Source organism: Lampris incognitus, chromosome 10 (genome assembly GCF_029633865.1).
Source record: "Lampris incognitus isolate fLamInc1 chromosome 10, fLamInc1.hap2, whole genome shotgun sequence".
Lineage (NCBI taxonomy): Eukaryota > Metazoa > Chordata > Actinopteri > Lampriformes > Lampridae > Lampris > Lampris incognitus.
Genome location: NC_079220.1, coordinates 56,696,942 through 56,718,874, shown reverse-complemented (window position 1 = coordinate 56,718,874; position 21,933 = coordinate 56,696,942). Strand labels below are relative to the sequence as shown.

Genomic DNA, 21,933 nt, shown 5'->3' with positions numbered 1-21,933 from the left:
CACCAGCGGAGCACAGCAATTTCCAGGCCCACACTTCAGCGCTGGAAAGACGTTTCGGGCAGCGTATCTTTGCAGACGAGAGAAAGAAGCAGCTGGCCAGCTGCTGTCGGCGGGAAGGAGAGAGCCCGGGTACACTTGCAGCAAATGTGTGGCTCCACGCTCAACGCAGCAACCCACAGTTCAGCGAAACAGACCAGAAGGGCCTTGCCCTGCACGCTTTCCTGCAGGGGCTCACACCGGAGTGCCTATGCCAGCATGTGCGCCTTGCTGCACCCCAGTCGCTGAGTGAGGCACTACAGGAGACAGAGCAAGCCAAGGCAATCCTCTACGACTGAGCCACCCCACCGATGGCCTCATCTTGCCCACATGTCAGAAGCAGACTGAGGGCAGCGAGCTGGAGGACAATGACAGGGAGCCTGTCCACCAGGTGCTGCCACCAACACCTTGGCCCCGGCGATGACCACCATGGGCCGCCTACCGCTGTGACGAGCTTGGTTATAGCCCATGACTGCCCAGCACCAGGACTCAAGCCTAGTTCCCATCCGCCACTGGGAAACGATGGGGGAATGGTCCAGTGAGAGGAACACTGCTCCCAAGTCCAGCCCCTTTCCAAGGCTGATATACCTTGGTGGGCCAGCTTGGTCATACCAGGGGCATCTACGTGGGCTGTAAACTCAACGGACAGGCTCATCAGGCCCTTGTGGACACTGGGTCCAACATCACCCTTGTCCATCCAGGGGCCCTACAGGGCACCAAGGGCATGCTCTCTTCAGCCTAGACCCCTACTGTCTTCCAGATGAAGACTGTGATGGGAGGTGGAGCCAGCATGAAAGAAACGAAGCATGTGCAGATTCATGTCAGAGACCTGGCGATGGTGCGTGAGTTCTGGCTAGCCCCCATCCAGGACCCATGCATCATCGGCCTGGACCTGCTGTCCTGCTGGAGCACCCAAGTCGGCATGTCCTGGGCCACGCTCACCATAGGCTCGGAGACCATGGCGCTCCACCCCAGTCAAAGGAGAAGGGGCAAGACCACTGCTGGACAACTATCGTCCAAGCTGCGCCGGCATCCCAGGGGTCCTCCACGTCCTCCACTACCACACGTCTCCTCCGATACATGTGGGGTCGCCAGCTACTTTTCACCTGACAGTGAGGAGTTTAGCCAGGGAGATGTAGCATGTGGGAGGATCAAGCTATTCCCCCTAGCCCCCCCCCCCGAACAGGCGCCCCGACTGACCAGAGGAGGCACTAGTGCAGCGACCAGGACACATACCCACATCCAGCTTCCCACCCGCAGACACAGCCAATTGTGTCTGTTGGGACGCCTGACCAAGCCGGAGGTTAACAGGTGTATCGACTTTAAATACTTGGTGTAAACTGTCCAAAGTAACGGGGAGTGCAGAAGAGAGGTGAAGAAGAGAATGCAGGCAGGATGGAGTGGGTGGAGAAGAGTGTCAGGAGTGATCTGTGACAGAAGGGTACCAGCAAGAGTTAAAGGGAAAGTTTACAAGATGGTTGTGAGACCAGCTATGTTGTATGGTTTGGAGACAGTGGCACTGATGAAAAGACAGGAGGTGGAGCTGGAGGTGGCAGAGTTGAAGATGCTAAGATTTTCACTGAGAGTGTGGAGGAGGACAGGATTAGGAACGAGTATTAGAGGGACAGCTCAGATTGGACGGTTTGGAGACAAAGCAAGAGAGGCAAGATTGAGATGGTTTGGACATGTGTGGAGGAGAGATACTGGGTATATTGGGAGAAGGATGCTGAATATGAAGCTGCCAGGGAAGAGGAAAAGAGGAAGGCCAAAAAGGAGGTTTATGGATGTGGTGAGGGAGGACATGCAGGTGGCTGGTGTGACAGAGGAAGATGCAGAGGACAGGGAGAGATGGAAACGGATGATCCACTGCAGCGACCCCTAACAGGAGCAGTAGCAGTAGTAGTAGTGGAGATAGCTGGATAGGTGCCTACAATGCTGATGATGAAGAGACAGCTACTGCAAAAGATGTCTTAATTGGCAGGTAAATGGGTTACTATGCATGCATTTCAATCTGTAGGTTTTTGAATTGTTGGTTGAGCTTATATCAAATTGGAATAATTCACCAGTCACCGTTTGTAACCCATATTGAAAAAAGAATCTTCCTTTATACAAAAAACTGAGGTTTGATGTCATTTTTTCACATTACAAAAAGGTTTATTGTGCAATATATTTGTTGTAACAAGGGAAAAAAACAAATTCACAAAGAAAGCATCCACGATACGCCAAAACTAGGCACATGAGGAAAGTGTGTGTGCCTTTCATCATGATCCAAAACGAGCCATTAGCTTGGCCTGGTCATCGAGATCTTTCTGAACCTTCTTCCTCATGTAGAAAATAGGACAATCTCGGCTGCAGTGCAGAAAGGAGAGACAGTAGTTACTGGATATGAAGGAGTAGCATTTTTCTAAAGGTCTAACCATAAATTCTGTAGTAAATACAGTGGATGGGATCGTATTCCAACACGTCCTTTACAAAACAAATATTTTGAACATGAATATGGACCTGGTGCAAAGCACATCCTCGTGTAGGGAGCCCTGACAACGCTGACACTGAGTCCACAGGCGTGAAAAATGTTCCTCCAATTTGTTGAGATGAAAGATCTGCAACCCAGAAGCTCATCATTAGCTGTCAAGATGTACAAAACCTAGCATTGGACGACTGCTGCACCACTCAATTCTGTTACAGCAAATGATTTCTCTTGAACACAATTTACTGTCCGAGACAATTTCAGGGCGGTTATTTTTGGATTGGCAATGCTATTCTCTGTAACTTGTAATCAAATTCACTGCAGAACTAAAGTAAACACATTACAACCAATAAAGGAAAACTATTTTAGTATGGAAATGGAGATCTGGTCATTTTAGAAAGTCTTTTGTCGAGCAGCTTTGACAAAGAAAGAGGGGCAAGATTGAAATGGTTTGGACGTGTGGAGGAGAGATGCTGGGTATATTGGGAGAAGCTGGAGCTGCCAGGGAAGAAGACAAGAGGAAGACCAAAGAGGTTTATGGATGTGATGAGGGAGGACATGCAGGTGGCTGGTGTGACAGAGGAAGATGCAGAGGACAGGAAGAGATGGAAACGGTTGATCCGCTGTGGCAACCCCTAACGGGAGCAGCCGAAAGTACTAGTAGTAGTTCAGCAATAGCAAGCAATATATTGACTTGCCATTCCCATAAAGGCTGAACACGGTGCTCGAATAAAGTCAACACTAACAACATAACAAGTCGGCATCTCTAATAAAAAAAAGCAGAACTTTCGAGTTACTCTAGCATTTTCTTTACTTCAAATATGGGCTGGGTTGGCACTTAAAATCAATTCAATAAATGCTGTGCAAGGGTTATGAATCTTTCATTGCTGGAAAAAAAAACACTTTTCAGCCTACCTCCTTTTGATATAGTTCAGATTCCTTGCTCTTACAGAAATCACACACGGCCGCTGCAAGGAAAAGCATAGGTTAGAAACTAGTACACGTGTAAAACAAAGCTCTTCATACACCATTTCCCCAAATTGTGGCTGTTAAGCTATACTTGGAATTTCAGAACTGCTAACACAAGATGTCCATCTGTCAAAATGCTCGGTTATGAGGAGTTATAGGAATGAAAAAGTCTGTTTCACTGAATTTTTTTGATAGCTACTTTGTTCTCAGCACTCGAAAAATACACATTTGCCGTCATTTAAAATCACTGGTAATTCAGATGACAGTATTAAAAGGTTTGGTTAGTTCTGTGTACACAGAGTACGTATGAACTGTAGGTGAAGTGGCTTGATAATAAAGTAGATGACACTGTAAAACATAACACTGAAACTAAGATTTTTGGCCATAAAATAATAATAATAATTCCCAGGACAACACTTGATATTTAAGGGAAAGTCTGAAAAAGACACCATAGAAAAATTTTTTTTGAACAAAACGCACCATCTGTCTTGAGCACAGCTTTGCAGCCAATACAGGTGCTCTTCTTCTGTGCAAATGCCATAAGGCCCCCTACCCTGGAAGTCAACACAGTCTTACAGCGTGTGTGGTCCCCCTCTAAAAAAAAACAAAAACAAAAATTGCTTTAGTATAAGTTTTAAAAGGCAGTTCTCCATTTTGCATTCAAAAGACAAGAATATGACTTCATTTCTCCAAAAACTAAGAGTTGTGGGTTTGACCCTTGCGCTCCTCGTAGTTGGCTGCCTGTTTGGATCCCAGTTTCTTCTACAGCTCCGCTCGCACATCCCTTTATACAAGACCATCACCTCAGTGCCGAAAATCTGAATATAGAAAACCATGTGTGTACTCACTCAGAAGGACGCTCTCCGCCTTGGTCTCTCCCAGGATGGGCTCAAAGATCCTCAAAAGGGGCTTGGACAGCTGTTGTTCCAGATAGTACTGTGTATCAATGGGAATATTGTTCTCCAGAACATAAATTGGGTCCTGCCAGAACATGATACATGATTACGTTTCTTTAATGGACATGCATTCCGATATAAGCATGGCATGGATTCACACAAAAACATACTTTTTAGTATGTGCCTGATAAGGGGAAAAAAATGTAACACACCATCTCTCTCTCTCTCTCTCTCTCTCTCACACACACATACACACACACACACACACACACAGATGACAGCACTAACCTCTGACTTCATGTATGCTGCCACTCCCTTTGCAGCTTTAATGATAACATAAGGAACTCTGTCTCCTAGGTTGGGGGCACTGCCTGCATCTCTTTTCTTCATCCTGTGAAAACACAACCATTAAAAACAAGAAAGAGTCTTCACATTTTCCTCAATTTAGTCTCGTCGAGAGAAAATGGTGATGACTGAGCCGGTGCTGGTTCGGTGTTTTGTTCATGGATACACAGAGGATGCATGGCTGTACTGAACTTGAGACCCGTCAGCGGCTACACTGGCACGATACCTATGTAGTCTACTTCATTCAATTGATCACGGACATGGATAAGGATTTTTGTCAGGTCACCAGTTTTGAGTTACACACTGGAAAAATCAGAGACCCTCAAAACACTGCATCGCAATGTGATCTGTCCAACTGATTGCTAGAGCCGAGTCCCTTACATCCAGACTGGATTGTTGCGATGTCCTTTTCTCCAGCCTGCCACATACTCGCATCAAAAATCTAAAATCATACAGCAAGCCCCTGTCAGAATCTTGACAAAAACTAAGTAAGTATGACCTCAGTAAGTATTTGGTCAGCCTTTACTGTTACCTCTCAGCCAGTTCCACGTGGGCCTGTCTGCCGGCGTACTCCTGAGCGGTGCGCGTCAGCTCCTTAGTGATGACCAGCTGGCTGATGTCAATGCGGTTGCACAGCAGATCTGAGATCACTTCTTTGGCATGAGCCACCGCCCCATGGGGGTCCCTGCGGACATATCAAAATGGATGTGTTTAGAATTCACACTATCTCTGGAAATAACTCATTTTCCTATTCTGTGTTAACTGTTTGGATACCCCTTCTTATCCTCATCCACAGTACCCTTGTTTATGTTAAACGAATTTCTGAACACCGATATATAAAAAAAAGATCTTTTCTACATTTAAGACCCTACAGTAAATGAGATAAGGTGTATATCTTGGTATGCCTACGAACATTGTATATGTCCATAGTTACAGAAGGACAGCTCACAATTGGGAGACACGCTTATCTGCGTTATCATTCCATATGACGAGACTTTTGCATCATTTCACAAAAAACACTCCTTGAATATCAAGCGCAGTAATAGGGGGACCTGAGTTGCATGCATGGAAAGACATTAAATAATAATAATAATTACTACATTTTATTTGTGGGCGCCTTTCAGAGCACTCAAGGACACCTTACAGAACAAAGTAAAAAACCAGCAGCACTGTATCAGACAGCATAAAATCAGAACAAAGCAGGGTAGACAATAAAAAGTTAACAGAACAGATAAGTATAAAATCATCATCTGCACAAAACTCAGTGAAGTGTGGATCAGACTGAATACGCCAGTTTGAAAAGGTGCGTTTTGAGATGGGATGTGAAGGCTGAAAAAGAGTCAGTGCTGTGAATATCTTATGGGAAAGAGTTCCATAGGCAGGGGGCAGAATGACTGAAGGCTCTAGACCCCATGGTAGTCCAGCGGGCCGATGGTGTAGTGAGTTGGAGAGCAGAAGAGGATCTGAGAGTGTGGGAGGGTGTGTGGATATGAAGTAGTTTGGAAAGACATGAAGGAGCTAGGTTATTAGGGGCCTTAAAGGTGAGGAGCAGGATCTTGAAGTCAGTACGGTATTTAACAGGGACCCAGTGGAGCTGCTGAAGAAGAGGAGTGATGTGATCTATGGAAGGAGTTCTGGTAATGATACGGGCAGCTGGATTCTGGACCAACTGAAGTTTATGAAGACACTTGAAGGGAAGACCCAAGAGGATAGAATTGCAGTAGTCAACACGGGATGTAACCAGGGTGTGGGTGAGGATGGTGGTGCCGTTAGGTGTAAGTGACGGGCGAAGACGATTAATATTGCGTCGGTGGAAGTATGCAGGCCGAGTAACATTGTTGATGTGAGCTTCAAAAGATAAATGGGTTTTATTAGAGATAATTAAGTTCATAAAAGCAGTGTGTCCACCACAGACATACAGGTCAGCCAGCTCATGAAAAATGTAAAAACTCAGAGACACTGCTTTGAAAATGGCAGGTGACAAGAGCATCTCATGAGTAATGGATGAAGAGTCTAGAGTTTTGTATAACGAGGCTATATTCTGTTCTGTCCCAGCTTTTCCTGAAGACTTGAAGGGAATTGGAAATTTGTAGACTATTTGCCCAAGTAATCGGAGGTTGATAAAAGCCGAGACACTGCATTTGTGTAAAAGGTATGTACCTGTCAATGAGGATGTACTGCAGACAGGTATTGATGAGGTTTGCCACCAGAGGGCAGTTGTCTCTGCGAACAGTCTCGATGCCCTTACAATCCATCTTGTCGTGTGTGTCTGTGCTGGAGGAGAAGTAGAGGCCTGCGTAGCGCTTCTTATTGATCAGCAGGTATGGGTAATACACCTGAGAGATTGACAAAAATCAGGCTTTCATCAGCTAGGAGCCAGCAAAGAGAAATTCAACCTACCGCAATCTAAAACCTTGACTTTCATTCGAAAAAAAAATCATAGCTTGAAACAGATAAAAAATTGCTCTACTGCTGTTGAGCTGCCTGAATTTACAAAGCAAATCTAGCTTTGAACCCTCATCATTTCCCCTTCGTCCTCTCCAAAGGGAAAGTCCGGCATGTCTTTTTACAGCCTGCTCACTAACACTGATTTCTCCTTTCAATGTCTCCACCAGAAACCAGTGAATCAAGTCATCTTTGGACCCTCTGTGTAGCTGGTTGGTGCTGAAGCAATACCTTCTCAAACTCCAGTTTGATGGGTTGGACAAAGTGGGAGGACACCCACTCTGCTGCTTCCTTGCCCACGTCCATGGCCTCCTTCACTGTGGCAACACCAAGCTTCACCATGACAGAGTCAGTATCTCCATAAATTACCTAAATCACAGAGACAGCTTCACACACATCCCAATACTTCATTGCATCAGGCAAATCACAATTAGGGTTTCCAACTTTGGCCTGATGGGAAATTCCTTGACTGCCCATGACAACAAATTTCAACTACTTAAAAATCTGATATGTTCTTGACATGTTTTTCAGCAAAGATATGTTTAAATTAGTCAGAGAATAATTTGTTAATCCCAAAACAAAACATTCTAATATCCAATCCCATATCTAGAGCATATATCGTTGCATTTTTAGGCATATCTTTATAAACATCTAATTCATTGTGGCCTTGTTAAGTGTAAATTGTAAATTGGCCACTGAAGGGTAAAAAATAATTCATGAATAATCTCCAACTGTTGCAGTGGGGAGACAGAAGTTTTCAGATACTCTGATGTGTTAGAACCCTGCATTACTCTCTCCAACAGGGACAAATAAATATGACTCAGGAAGTATTAGTGTGACTTCGCCATACTAACTCCTCACCTTTGCGTCTGTTTGGTAGCCATTGGCAATGGTGTACTTGGACTCCACCAACTGTTTGGTTTGCTCAATCATCTGCCTTCCAAAGCCAGTGACACTCTGCAGAGAAATAAAAAAACCAAAACAAAACCTTTTAGTCCAACAGTAAACACTGTACCTATACTTTTGTAATACTGGTCATACAAACAAAAATAAACAAATAATAAAATAAAATCACCAAAAGGGCCACTGGTCCAACAAGGAGGGGAAAAAAATAATCAAAAATCACAATATGTAAAATCATAGTCTGTCTATATATTGTTGTGGCAATTATTTTACTCTACTCTGACAATAAATGAAAAAAAAAACATATTGTCAACACTTTTTAATGTTCATGAACAGATGCACAGAACATAGATACTACGTGTGTGCCCTGAACTCAGAGTGCACTCCCTTTATACCTTGCAACACAAACTGCCGGGTCATGCTTACTGTAAACAAGTCTGAGCTACAATCACAACGGTATGTACCCAGAGTTTCTCCTTAACCCTGTCTGGAGGAAGAAGCTTATTTTTATACTGTCATCCTAATGGATAACAAAACTTGCATATTGTTCAAAGAGTTCCAGGTCTCCTCCTCTTATCTTCCAGCTCGTAATTCTCCAGGGCTGTTTCTCCAGACTTTGCTACACTCAGCTGAGCTTCCTGTACATTCCTCTTCTATCAGCTAACAGTTAACATCGGTCTTTATTAGTTGATATAAAGACACTTTATAACACTACCTTTGTCATGTCACACATGAACTTAAAGCATCTCTCTAAGCAACATAGACTTAAGTTAAACATAGTATAGCGCATACATGGTCAGAGATTAAAAGTAAGCAAACCTCATACATTATTATATGTCAGACAAATTGCCTTCACAATATACATGCAATGTGCTGTCGGAGTACGCCTAAACAAAATTGTTATCCAGTAATTGCCATAACAATTTGGTGCCAACGTCCAAAACAAGGCACTATTACTATCAAACAAACTGATCAATTCACCTTTAAAAATACTTTTAGGACCTGTGTGGGGAAAGGGGCACTGAGCACTCACCTGAGAGATCTCTAGGCAGGGTAGCTTGCCCACCTGGGCTCCTGTGAAGCCATACACAGAGTTGGCACTGATTTTCAGAGCCAACTGTCGGCCGTCCAACACCTGCTTCTTGAAGGGGTCAGTTTCTTTCTTTAGTTCGGCCTTTGCCCTGAGAACAAAAAGTGGCACATGGTGAGCGAACACATCTGACTAAAATACAGACTATTGGAGAGCATGTTTGACCTCTATCATTCACAGGCTTACAAGCAATTAATTGATAAAACTTAGCATAAGGGGGTTTACCTTCCTTTACTGCTGTTCGATACCCTAGACCAAAGCCAACTTTTAACTAATATCAAAGTTATTTTTGTTATTCGTATGAACTTCCTCCAAACCTCTTCCTGGCAGACAGCAGATTCTCCAGGATCTCAGGTAGAAGACCTTTTCTCACAGATTTCTTGACAAACTGGTCACCAGTTGGAGTCTTGATGAAGTCCTCTGGTGACAGCCTGAGAAGACAGTGCCACTTGATCAAAGACAATTTTACCACTCAAATGTATAGAGTAAATACTCCCAAGGCCAGAACTGAGCATGTTAATTGGGAATTGTACGCCAACTGACCCCAACCGTGAATGAATCACAAGATGGAATAATCTGTATACTAGATAGGGTTTATGGAGGCGATGGGGAAAAATGCTTTGACAACCAAAAGAAGAAAAAAAAAAACCTCAAAATATTCTGTGCGCTGCAACTCGAATATGCGCGTTATGTAGAAAATTTGATATAATGCGTGACGGACCACAGAGTTTCTCATTAAAATACAAATAACAACAAAGAATAACTTCCTAATACATGTAAAATTTTGACCATCTAATTCAAAGTACCACAGCTGTCCAAGTAAAATAAGGTTCATGAAAAAAAAAAAAAAAAGGAAAGACGTTATATATTTTCCATGATACACTCCAATAAAAACAGAAAATGCTCACCCCAGTTTCTCTGCTGAGCCTTTCTGAAGCAGGGTGGTGTAGCATAGATTGTGAGCCATCATGATGGATGGATACAGGGAAGAGAAATCAAGGGTGGTGATGGGGATACTGTAGTACCTATGCAGAACATAAGGTGGCAATGGAGAGTTACCTGAGAAGCCTGTCCCTGTAAAACTGCACATGAGCACCCAATAAGGGCAGAGCAGTTACAATACACAAAGTGGAACTGCAGTACATACCCCTTCTCTGGCTCAATGACTGTAGCCCCAGTGTAGTCTTCACCTCCCTGCGTCTTCACCACAGGCATTACCAGGTCCTGTTTCACTGCCTGTCACACACAGACACATTCGGTTTCCATCCAAACAGGATACACATGCCATTAACCTGTGTTCCATGATGTAGTTTGTGTACCTGTCGCAGCAGCTGGGAGACCACTTTAATCTGTTGGCCCCTTGAGAGTAGGTAGGTGAGGGGGACCCCTGTGACTCTGGCCATCTCCATGTAGTTGATCACGCACATCAGCTTCTGCAGCAGACGCAGTGGAAGATAGGCATCTTTCAGGCAGTAGACGGCCAAACGTCGACGCGTCTGTTCATTTCCATTCTGAGGGGGAGGAAAGAGGCGAGGGGCAGATGGGGAAAATGTAGCATCAAGCCGATGGAACAGAAAAAAATTGATGGTTTAGCAAGCAGAATTAATTAGTGGTTACTTTTTTAGAGGCATGATTAAAGATATTGACACTACTTTAAAATCATAGCTTGGTAATAAAAGGGTTATAGCTACATGATAATCGAGATGTTATCAGTAATTCTGACCATTTAAGTTGCTGATGCGCTGTCACTTTCCATTATCACTTGTTTAAAATACCATCTGGTAACTCAAGTTGATGCAATTAGGGTTTGTAGACTATTTGAGTTTGTATTCAAGCCTTTATGTGGGGTTTGTGGGGGTGTGGCGGTATCAAAACACCGTAAAAAAATAAAAGTTTTGGCTAGCCTAATTAGTAGGTGGCTGCTCATGTCAGGTGGGCAGACCACCCACTAATGACTACAGGAGGGTAAACACTGGTCATTGGTGTATGCCTTACCTGCAGATCAGTAATAATGGAATGCTGCACATCTTCCTTCTGCTCCTGCAGGAAGTGGAAACTGACGGCGTTTAGCGTGTATGAGCGCAGTTTATAATCTCTGAGCAGCACCTGAAAGGTAAACACACAATTAGACTCCACTCGTCGGAAGCAATGCTAACTTACTGCAGCCTCAAAAATCTTTTTTTTATTAAACCAAAGCACTTTTTAAAATCTACAGTTGTATTCAAATTGAAAAGAGGATATTTGCTGTCTGTGTGCATGTATGTAAGTGATCGAAGTCTCAACCAATAATTCTTCACATTCACATTTTAACCAGAGTGACTTAGAGTGGAATAAAAAAAAACAAACCTGTAGCACCAAAATTAGAGGCAAACCATAACAAAGAGCGCACAGGTCTGAGGCATAGTGCCCTGGCAATCATGCCTATGACAAGGGCTGTAAGAAAATGTATATACACTTGAGTACTGCATGACTATCTTTCACAATATTGTATAAATTTTCAAAACAATTCCATCAATTCCTAAGATTACGTACAAGGACACATGGCAGCAGCACTACCTCAATGTGTTGTTTACATCTCCGACCACTAGGCGGGTGTAGTACTGTAACAGGGCTGCCCAGAACTACAACTACAGCAGGTGCTGCCAGTACCACACAAGCTATGGCTCTCATTACTCTGACTTTATGCATATTGAGGTGTTTTCTTAGACATTTTTCTAAAATTCTGACAAAATAGTCATACACTGTAACATTTGCTGCAATGAAATATATCACCTTATACTGAATATTTTAATCCTGATACATAGCATCATATTGCCAAAGTCTTGACTATACACAACCCTACCTATGACCATGGAATCAAGATGCAAGAGAAAAGTGACAGAAAATAAATAAAATAGGATTTAAGGAGAGCGGTTGAAAGGATTCTGCTTGATGAGGGTGAATAGTGAAACAATAATTTGATAGAGACAGGGTGATGTGAGGTTCTTTGTGAAAAGGCAGGTTTCCCACCTACAATGGAAAATAGAGGGCTAAGTGTTGTTTGGAGGGTTCAGTGGAATGCACTGACCTGCAGCAGGTCAAACTGAACCCTGCCCTCCATGTTGATTGTTTTGTTCTCTCGCCTCCCCATCTGCTTGCTCTGAAAGCTTGAGTCTCGCAAGACTGACTTGATGCCTCGTACTCGGCCAAGGTAGGGGAACAGATTTACCTGAAAGGACAAACAAGAACTACTTGTTATTATCTAGTGTGGTTGACGGGGTCTTCGCCAGGCCTTGTGGAATTCTATTGCCAATTGGTATGGGGAGATCTTTATTAGAGTGGCCTCAATTGGTGGGGATGGACCAGACTTGCACTTTAAAAAGGTCACAATTATGAAAACTGCTCCAATCACCTCTGTCTGACACGTGCAGCTGAGATAGCGCTGGACGTTACACAAAATATTATCATAATAATCACGGGTGATTTTACATATCGATATACAACACATTATCTGTTTACACATGCAAAAATACCACACTTAAGAATCCAACTGAGGTTCATCACATTGAAGTGTTTGAAAATAGAAATGTTAGATGATATATTCTTGCTAATCTAGAAAAAATACACTTCTATCACACCTTTAGAGCAATTGCCCTGTTGAGCAGGTAGGGAAAGTCAAAGTTCTGGATGTTGTACCCAGTGATAATATCCGGGTCCACTGCCCTCACAAACTCTGCCCAGCTCTGGGCAAACAGAAAAAAACAGATAACAATGAGAAATAGGAAAGGGACCAAGGAAATCATACTGAAGTAAAGCAGATGTTCAACACTTTAAAACACACTGAATATGTGTGTGTGTGTGTACCTGGAGAAGTTTATCTTCTTGTGCAAAACACAGTATCTGAGAGCCTACTATGCTGGCACAGGACTGCAGGGTAAACACGGTGCGAATGAAGGGCTCCTTCTCGCCCTGCCTCTGCACCATGGATGCGATCTGAATCACGGGGTCTTTATCTGCTTCCGGAAAGATACCTGAAAGAGACCGAATGCTGTTGCGTCAAACACCACATTTGCATTCCAGGCTAGTCTGGCCAGTCGGGCTGGAAGGCAAGTCTTTAAGACTGTGAGTGATTTACTTTGTTAGCTTCGTAGACAGCACAAAAGGAACACGCAGGGTCTTTTTCACATCTACATCTGGTAGCAACGAATTCATGCATAGCTGACATCAATATGTGAGGTTTTTAAAAGATGACGAAAGTACAGACAAAATTAACTGATCATCAAGTCAAAATATTACCTGATCATCAAATCCTATGAAGCAGAAAACTACAACAAATGATAGATTGATTCAAAGATAAAACCCATGGCTAGATCACTGAAGCTTGATTGATGCATTTGGATATGTGTATAACGCTGGTAGCTGTTTGGCTTATATCAAGTGAGTTTCGGTGAATCTCAAACCAACCATTATAAGGTGTCCCTGAATGGATTCATCAAAGTTTATGACAAATTAATTTGTCACTTGAAGTGCTTATATCATGTTACCTTGCCAGTAATTTTTATAAAGCAATGGTTTGGTTCTGTTCAGTTTTAGTGCAGATTACAGTGGTAAAAATGGTTTCGGATAATCGCCTTACTTAAGCATAAAAACACAATTGCAAACATTAGAACTAGACCACTTTATGTTTCAGAGGGGGAAAAAATGTAAATTAGAATTTTTAATTCTTCAATTTATGTAGCGGATGGACATTTTCTCACCGTAGTACCATGCCATTGCAATACAAAGTGGACATGCGCCTCAAAACTGTAAGAACCCAACCCACCTTTTCTTCCTGCACACTCGATGTCAAAGCTGAGGACCCTGAGCGGGGAAATCCTCTGCCACTCTCCCTCTGCTGGGTGACTTATCAGATCTGTCCATCCGACATCCACCTCATACTGACACAAGGACACCTGCAGGACAAAGGAAGGTGACATGTCATTTGCTGAGAGCATTATATTAAAAAAAAAAAAAAAAAAAACTGAACCTGGTTATATCACTATCATGCTCTACCCAGGAAGCGAAACCCCAAAACCACAGCGATGTTAGCGCCACAACTACCAAATGAATCACAGGAGGACCATGTGGATGAAGAGAGCCTGGCATAAAAAAAAAAAAACAAGCCCTACAGAAAAATAATGAACCATGCAACAGATGGGATATAATCTAAACTTACCTTGGCCAGGTGGTTAGAATCTGGTCCCCTAACGCTCCCCTCTTCCCGCACTCTGTACTTGCCTTTGGGAAGCTCAATCCAGCAGCATCCAACCACCTCACTGTCTACCATAAACCTTGTCACACAGAGAAGACTAATCAGGCTAAAAAGTGCATTTGAATTAAAGTAACTTTACTAAACTAAAGAAGAAGCAACTTTTTTTCACAAAGTAGTTTTAGATGCATAATAAAATCAAATACTTCCCATGTAAATACTTCCTAAACACAAATACTAAATTGGGAACCCTGTATTTTTATCACCCTTACTCTATTTGTAAAGAATAAGCTAACATGAGCCTTTATATGCGCATACCTGATCTCAAAATCAATATTGGCCTCAAAGGATTGGTAACTCTGGATTGGGAAGGATCCAAACTTAAAGCCCTGTTCCAGCAGTCTCTTTGCTGGGGCAATGAGACGTGGCATGGCCATGGTGATCCGAAGGAATTCCACACTCCGCTTCCCATGGTAACCGTACATGTCTGGAAAAAGGAAGGAAGTAATTGTCTCTTAAACATCATGTTAAAAGAATTATCTGAAGTTTTGGGCAGAGTCCTTTTTTTGTTAACTTGTGGATTTGTGAAACAAAATCACTGATATCAATTTCTCCACTTGTGCTCAGTTTTTAGCACAATATTTTTCACCCAGGCCTACACCAAGTCCACTAAACATGCACCATGTGATGAAATGTCAGCGAATACGTGTTAGCTCACAAAAATAGATTAATCAAAAGCTTTTTTTAGTTTTGCACTTCTTCAATATTAATACTCTATATTCTACAACTATATTCTGTAACTATATTCATAAAGTAATCAATTAGGTTTATTCTATCATTAGCTATAAATGCAAATTTTAAAATAAAAAAAATATATTCCTGCCTATCAAAATAAGTGTAATAGAATCTTTGCAACATTATGTTCTTTGACATCAAACTCACTCTCTTTCTGGGTGATATCCACAGCAAGTACCGTGACTGATATGTTGTCTTTATTGGATCGCATGTCCTTCAGCACAGTAGTGTTCAACTCCCTTTTAAAGTCACTCAAGTTATCACGTGTGAACCCTATTTGAGGGAGACAGAGGGGAAAAAAGTTATGTTTTTATCCCTTCACCAAACAAAGGAATGACATGAGCTAACCGATAAAACAAAAATTAGGGAGGAAGCTCTAAGGGAAAACCCTTCCAGGAGAACACCAATGAGAAAAGTGGAAGCTCGTACAAATCCACTGAAATACTGAGCGAATCTTTGCTCTGTATACAAAAAAATACAAGTAAATTCCATTCATCTATCAGCAAATACATTGTGATGATCTGCCAAAGTTAGGACATGGAGGTACATACCACTTGGTACGGGTGTGTAGAAGTAAGGCGCAAAACCATGAACGTGGCAACACACGCTGTTTCCACTGTCTGTCACCCCAAACATGCGGATGATTGGGACTTTGCCCTGGGACTGGCCAGGCATGCCAGCTACAGCATCCCCTAGTCAAGAGAAACATAAAAAATAAATTAATAGATAAAAATTCAAAATTACTAACCTCATCTACACCAAAGATATTGGTAAAGATTGGCTGTACGATTGAATTATGCTGCAAACCTCAACTCTCAAGGGGAGAAAAATGCATCTTGAACTTTGACTAGAATTTCCACTCGAATGAAGAATTCAAAAACGTTATTCATCTGATTCAGTATAGTCCAATCCAAATTTGCAGAGATGAAAAAGTTCCTCAAGCTGGAAACTTCAAAACTTAGAATCGAAGCTGCAACGTCTTTAAGATATAGTATCTGGAGGTGCGCTTTAGGCCTGAAATGGTAGCTGTTTTTTGTGGAACCATATTGTGTTAGAATTTTTTTTATTCCCTAATACGCTTTATTGCAAGGTTGTGTTATCAAATCCAATAATGAAAATGTATGTCATGTCAAAATTCACACAAGACTACACCGTAATGCTATCTTTTGAAACCATACCCCAATTCAAAGAAAATGAAGTAGCTCCATATTTTACACTTTTGTGATATCTGTGTTATGGCTTTGGGAGAGGTTTGCTTTTAAGATTTCTCTTCACAAACAGACTGGGCTTCCTTGAACAATAAAACAGCATGTATTTATTCTTTCATTGATTGGTATTTGCCTTTAACTGGAGCCACAACTGGCAAAATGCTAGTAGTTTGTATTTGTATTCATTCTGAAACCTTGTTCTTGAATAGGAAAGAACACAAAGGGTGGCAGTGGACTTTTAGTTAAGCATAATGAAAAGATCAAACGGGCATAAGCACATTCTGTCGCCATTACCTAAATAGTAGTCAAGGTCAATTTGCTGAAAAATCAACGTGTCAGAACCAGGGTCCAGTGAAGGTGCATGAGGTCGCTGCCAGGAAGGTTTGAGATCTGCTGAGAACAAGTCACCTACAACAAATATTTAAGGGTTGATATTACAATAATAACTGTTAAGGCATTCTTTCTCATGAGTCAGAGTATTATTGTGATATAACCAAGTACAACACATTTACTCACTGTAAGCATCCCCAATGTTTTGTGCAAACACAAAACATTTTAACCTAGCCCCTTATCAGCTTAACCAATTATACCAATTTATCATAACATTACTGTAGGGGTTATAAACTCAAAGAATACTTCAAACATTGTAAAGTACACCAAATCAAGGTTGAAACTGCCTCTTGAACCATGGGAACAGTTTGGCTTCCCTCCATATTGAACAAGTCCTATTCTATTAGCTACTTACTGACAGGAATGACATCATGCCCCGCCTGCCCCTCTCTCTCCTCTGCCTCAATCTCTGCTTCTTCAAGCATCATCAATTCCTCTTCAAAGACAGACGGACTGTCTTCCCAGTCATTCCCTGTTCTATTCCGCTTGGGCTGCGACGAACCAGCTGTAAATGGGCCACCTCTGCGTATTCTGGACTCCATGTCTAGGAGTCAAATGAGAAACAAAAATGTGCTTAATAGAGAAAACAAGATAAATGACTTAGCAGGAACTTATCCCCCTTATAGACAACAGCAACAGACACCAACAAATATTTGGAAAGCCGTATAGTAATCTATATAACAAAACACTAAGTCTATGAGTCCCCCCCGCCCCCCAAGTGATATCTGACAATCCAGTTTACTAGTTTCATCAATATTTTTGGCAGAAGAATGGCTTGAAACTGTGGTAAAACAATGAATAAAATGAGTAAAATGCTGTGCTACTTCCACTTGTCTTATTTTATTCCATTATGCCAACAAGTACAACTGATGTCTTAAAATATACTTGAATAATGACTTCTTGAATAATTACTTCATTCAAGAAAACACTTTTAAGGCCTACCTTAATCAACAGGCAGCCTCAGTATGACCGTACAGCTAATTTCAAATCTGCGTCCCCTACTACTATTACGCACATCACCGCATGTGGTGTACCTACTGTGCACTTGACACTTGGTTACGTTATGTCTACGAGAATAAATTGCAGCATTATCAATCTAATTAATAATTTGAATCCCATATCCCTGACATCACTATTGGTGATCTATCTACCTATTGCACTTGTCAAAACAGATTCTTTACTATGAAGATAATTATCATTTAGTGCCCAAAGATTGCCTGTACAGTGACACACAAATAGCGCTTCAATTTGCCGACTCTCCAGTAAGTCACTTTGGATATCCAAGTGACAAAATAAGACTTGGACATAACATCTAAGTCAATAAAATAATGCAGTCTTCTCTTATCCAAGAGGTCAAACTGTCCGGGCCCATGAAGATCTGCTGAGAGCAATAATATATGAAATACCTGCAATACCCTGGATTATGAGGATTTCCCTATTCAAGAGAGAGACAACTGATTGGTTATGTCACAAATTTGTAGTTCGTGATATTGGGCTATACAAATAAAATTGACTTGCGTTTTTTTTTTATATTTTATCATACATCCGACAGGGAGGTTAGAGAGATACTAAAAAGTGAAAACTATGTCTTTATATTTGATCCGGAAACGCTTCGACACTCAAAGAAGACGGTAAACATGGTCAAACTCAGCAGACGTAAGATAAAGCGGAGAAGGAAATTCTCTATGAATTGACAGTAAACTACAATCTACCCCTCTGTAGGTCAATAGGAGAGCAAACTGCAACGTCACTCGTTTTACTACATGCGACATCATTTTACAACATGTGACATAATTTTACTACATGCGACATCATTTTACTACTACATGCGACATCATTTTACTACGTGACATCATTTTACTACATGTGACATCATTTTACTACGCGACATCATTTTACAACATGTGACATCATTTTACTACATGTGACATCATTTTACTACTACATGCGACATCATTTTACAACATGTGACAACATTTTACTACTTGCAACATCATTTTACTACTACATGCGACATCATTTTACTACATGCGACATCATTTTACTACGTGACATCATTTTACTACTACATGCGACATCATTTTACAACATGACATCATTTTACTACTTGCAACATCATTTTACTACTACATGCGACATCATTTTACTACATGCGACATCATTTTACTACTACATGCGACATCATTTTACAACATGTGACATCATTTTACTACATGCAACATCATTTTACGTGTGACATTTTACTACATGCAACATCATTTTATATGTGACATCATTTTACTACATGCAACATCATTTTACATGTGACATCATTTTACAACATGCGACATCATTTTACTACACGTGACATCATTTTACTACATGCGACATCGCTAAACCGTCGACACTACGTTAATATTGCCAATCCTAGGAGCCAGAGTAGCTTGTGGCTGGTTTAACAGTCAAATGAGAGAGTGAAACGTCTTACACCAGGACGCATCAAAACCAGGACAACGTTGCAAGCGGGAAGTGCACGTATGAGCTCGTCCGTGCACCCAGCACCTCGCCTCTGGCCAGATGACGGCTCTTGACTTGAGGAGGGAGCTGCTTGCCAACTGTTGCCATAACTCGCAGTACACCAAACGCAGCAAAGCCGACCGTTTACTGCCATGTTGTCACGTCTGTCCTTACTATGTTGTTACCAGATTTACAGTGTTTACAACCCAGCATCGGTTTCACTTTGCACCCGAACACAAATCACCCAACGATATTAACGGACGGACAAAGCTCCGAAAACAGCGACATGCGTCATTTATGTTAGGAGTCATCAAGAGCGCCACACCATCTTGGCTTAAGCAAGCTAAGTTAACAAGGTGACAAGCTCGGCGTAAAAACCAACGTGGAGTCTAAACGTAGGAGTCGCTGTTAAATCGGCATATTCGGCGGTCTGCAGACGATTTTGCTGGAACACTTGTAAATACCTTTGATCGCAGGAACTTCTCAGACCTCCTTCCCTTGACAAGAGCTCCCGCCACTCTGCTTCAATTCGTGAGGTTTTACCGCGGAGAGCGCGGGAAATTTCCGTGTTCCGGTCTAGAACGAATGAGAAAGATGGTTAGGTCGTGACGTCAGAACGTAACGGAAGTTCGGGTTTTTTTTTGCTTCTTGCTTTTTTTAATCACATTTTATTACAGAAGCTTAAAGAACAGATAACGCTACCGCAAGTGACTTAATAAGATTTTGCAGTTGTTTGTGCCCTTTTTGCAGAGTACTGATTTTTTTTTAACCTTCAAACAGAAAGTTTATGAATCTTGTCAAATGTCAGGATAGCGAAAGCAAGTTAGAGCAGGGGTGAGGCAGAACCACACAACGTGTAATGGCACACAATATGAGCCGTGTGGTTATTTTTGTGAAATGATATATGAGATCTTGTCAAGATCGCTTTCTCTGAAAGTTACGAAGTGCAATTTCTGCCTGAATGGTGACCTCCTGTTGAGATATGACACCAGTATATTTGTATGACTCTGTGTTATTGTGTATTTTGTTTTACAGTCAGTGATGACTTTGTTTGCCCACAAGTGGGCGGTGTTGCGCTTGCAGGCGCGGATTGATTGCGTCACTGAGACGCTGTTCATTTTTCTTCTTCTCCCAAAACGACCGAATAAACGGAGGCTGCATTTTTCCCTCCAGCAGAAGTTCCGGTAGTCGGTACGATTCTTTATAACGGTTTAATAATCCACTTCATCTGCACACAGATAGACATAAAGTATTAGTCTAGTCTTCTAACACCTCCATGAACAAATTCACGTGTGAAGATAGAGGTATTTAGTAAACAAGAATAGGTGTTCTCCAACAAAAAAGATTGGATGGAGCAACTCGCGATGAGTGAAGCCGGCATAGCGACTTGGCGGCCATTTTAGGTAGACCGAGAAGCCACCAAACTGCATTAGAATGGCCTGCTAAAATGTTGAGTTGCGGCGCATACCAGCGCTCTAACCGCACAGGGTCGGAAAAAAGTGGCAATTCAGATAAGATAACATTTCACAAGTAAGTACCCTTTTCTATTGGACTCTTGTGTTATGTCTACACACATCGACAGTGCTGCATTTGAGTTGGTGCTGTTCTATTGTGCTGGGATCGATTGGTGATGCCTGCGGGCTCTGGGTCGTTTGATCGGGTCTGCCTGTGATGCTGTGTCAGGCTAAATAATGCAACGTAGCGGTTGTGTCGAGCGACAGCGCTGTGTCCTGACGCGATTTCTAAACACAATATCTTGCATTTAAGATGCCATAGCAACTGCTGTGTTAAGATGCCTTGATTTGTCAACATGTTTTTCCCGAGCTGGCTCCTCAGACGAGCGCGTGACAGAAGGACACGGAGCGTGCCGCTCGCGAGGGAGAGAGCGGCGCGTGCTGGCCTCATCAGGCCGCTGCTCGCCATCGCTGCAACACGCTAGCTCGCTAGCTAAGAAAATGGCAGTATTGTAACGTGCATGGATAAGTGGACACGCTGGCCGCCGGCCGGCGGGTCTGACCCTTTAGTCGAGCGGTTAGCGATGTCTCCTGCGGTGCGGGCGATACGGGTTCGCTTCCCGGCCGCGGCAGTTCCGGTGGTTGCGGTTCCGGTGGTTGCGTTGTCCCCCGAATTCGCTACAGTATACTAGACTATTTTAGCATTACCTATATGTGCAAGCAAGACTATTCAACTTCCCAATGAGTCTGTTGTTGGTAAACAACACAGTCTCATATTCTCATGTTCTGCATCATGATCTTACATTTACATCTAGAAGTTGTGTCAGCTGTTTTCGCAGCTTCTCGCCAGCTAGCTCTGCGGTGCATTCTTTGCCAAGATGATGCAGTGGTATCTTGCAATAATTACAAGATTACTTTTATAAGATTAAAAACATGATTATCCCTAACAGCAGTGTCGAACATGTGAGGAGCCGGCTCGGGAATTTTTTTTTTTTGACAAATCGAGGCATCTTAAATCAGCAGTTGCTATGGCATGTTGAATGCAAGAGTCAAATAAAAAAGGGTACTTACTTGTGGAATGTTATAGAACCCAGCCACTGAGGATGCACAAGCCAGTGCATCCTTAGTGCCGGTCCCAAGCCCGGACAAATGGGGAGGGTTGCGTCAGGAAGGGCATCCGGTGTAAAATCTTTGCCAAATCAAATATGCGGA

General features: G+C 42.3%; 1 protein-coding gene across 1 annotated transcript; it reads right to left on the bottom strand.

Annotated features, from left to right (window-relative positions):
* Positions 1-2,226: 2,226 nt before the first annotated feature.
* Positions 2,227-17,370, bottom strand: pold1 (polymerase (DNA directed), delta 1, catalytic subunit). Its single transcript, XM_056288626.1, has 26 exons — positions 17,127-17,370; positions 16,676-16,789; positions 15,725-15,865; positions 15,321-15,446; positions 14,697-14,865; positions 14,346-14,460; positions 13,953-14,082; positions 12,995-13,161; positions 12,769-12,873; positions 12,219-12,359; positions 11,147-11,257; positions 10,471-10,662; positions 10,299-10,387; positions 10,060-10,176; positions 9,469-9,582; positions 9,095-9,242; positions 8,020-8,115; positions 7,390-7,527; positions 6,874-7,049; positions 5,246-5,398; positions 4,657-4,759; positions 4,321-4,453; positions 3,953-4,066; positions 3,419-3,471; positions 2,539-2,636; positions 2,227-2,385 (listed from the first exon to the last, which is right to left on the bottom strand). Exons 1-26 carry the CDS (start codon positions 17,311-17,313, stop codon positions 2,298-2,300), a joined length of 3,318 nt encoding a protein of 1,105 aa, XP_056144601.1. The 5' UTR covers positions 17,314-17,370; the 3' UTR covers positions 2,227-2,297.
* Positions 17,371-21,933: the final 4,563 nt, after the last annotated feature.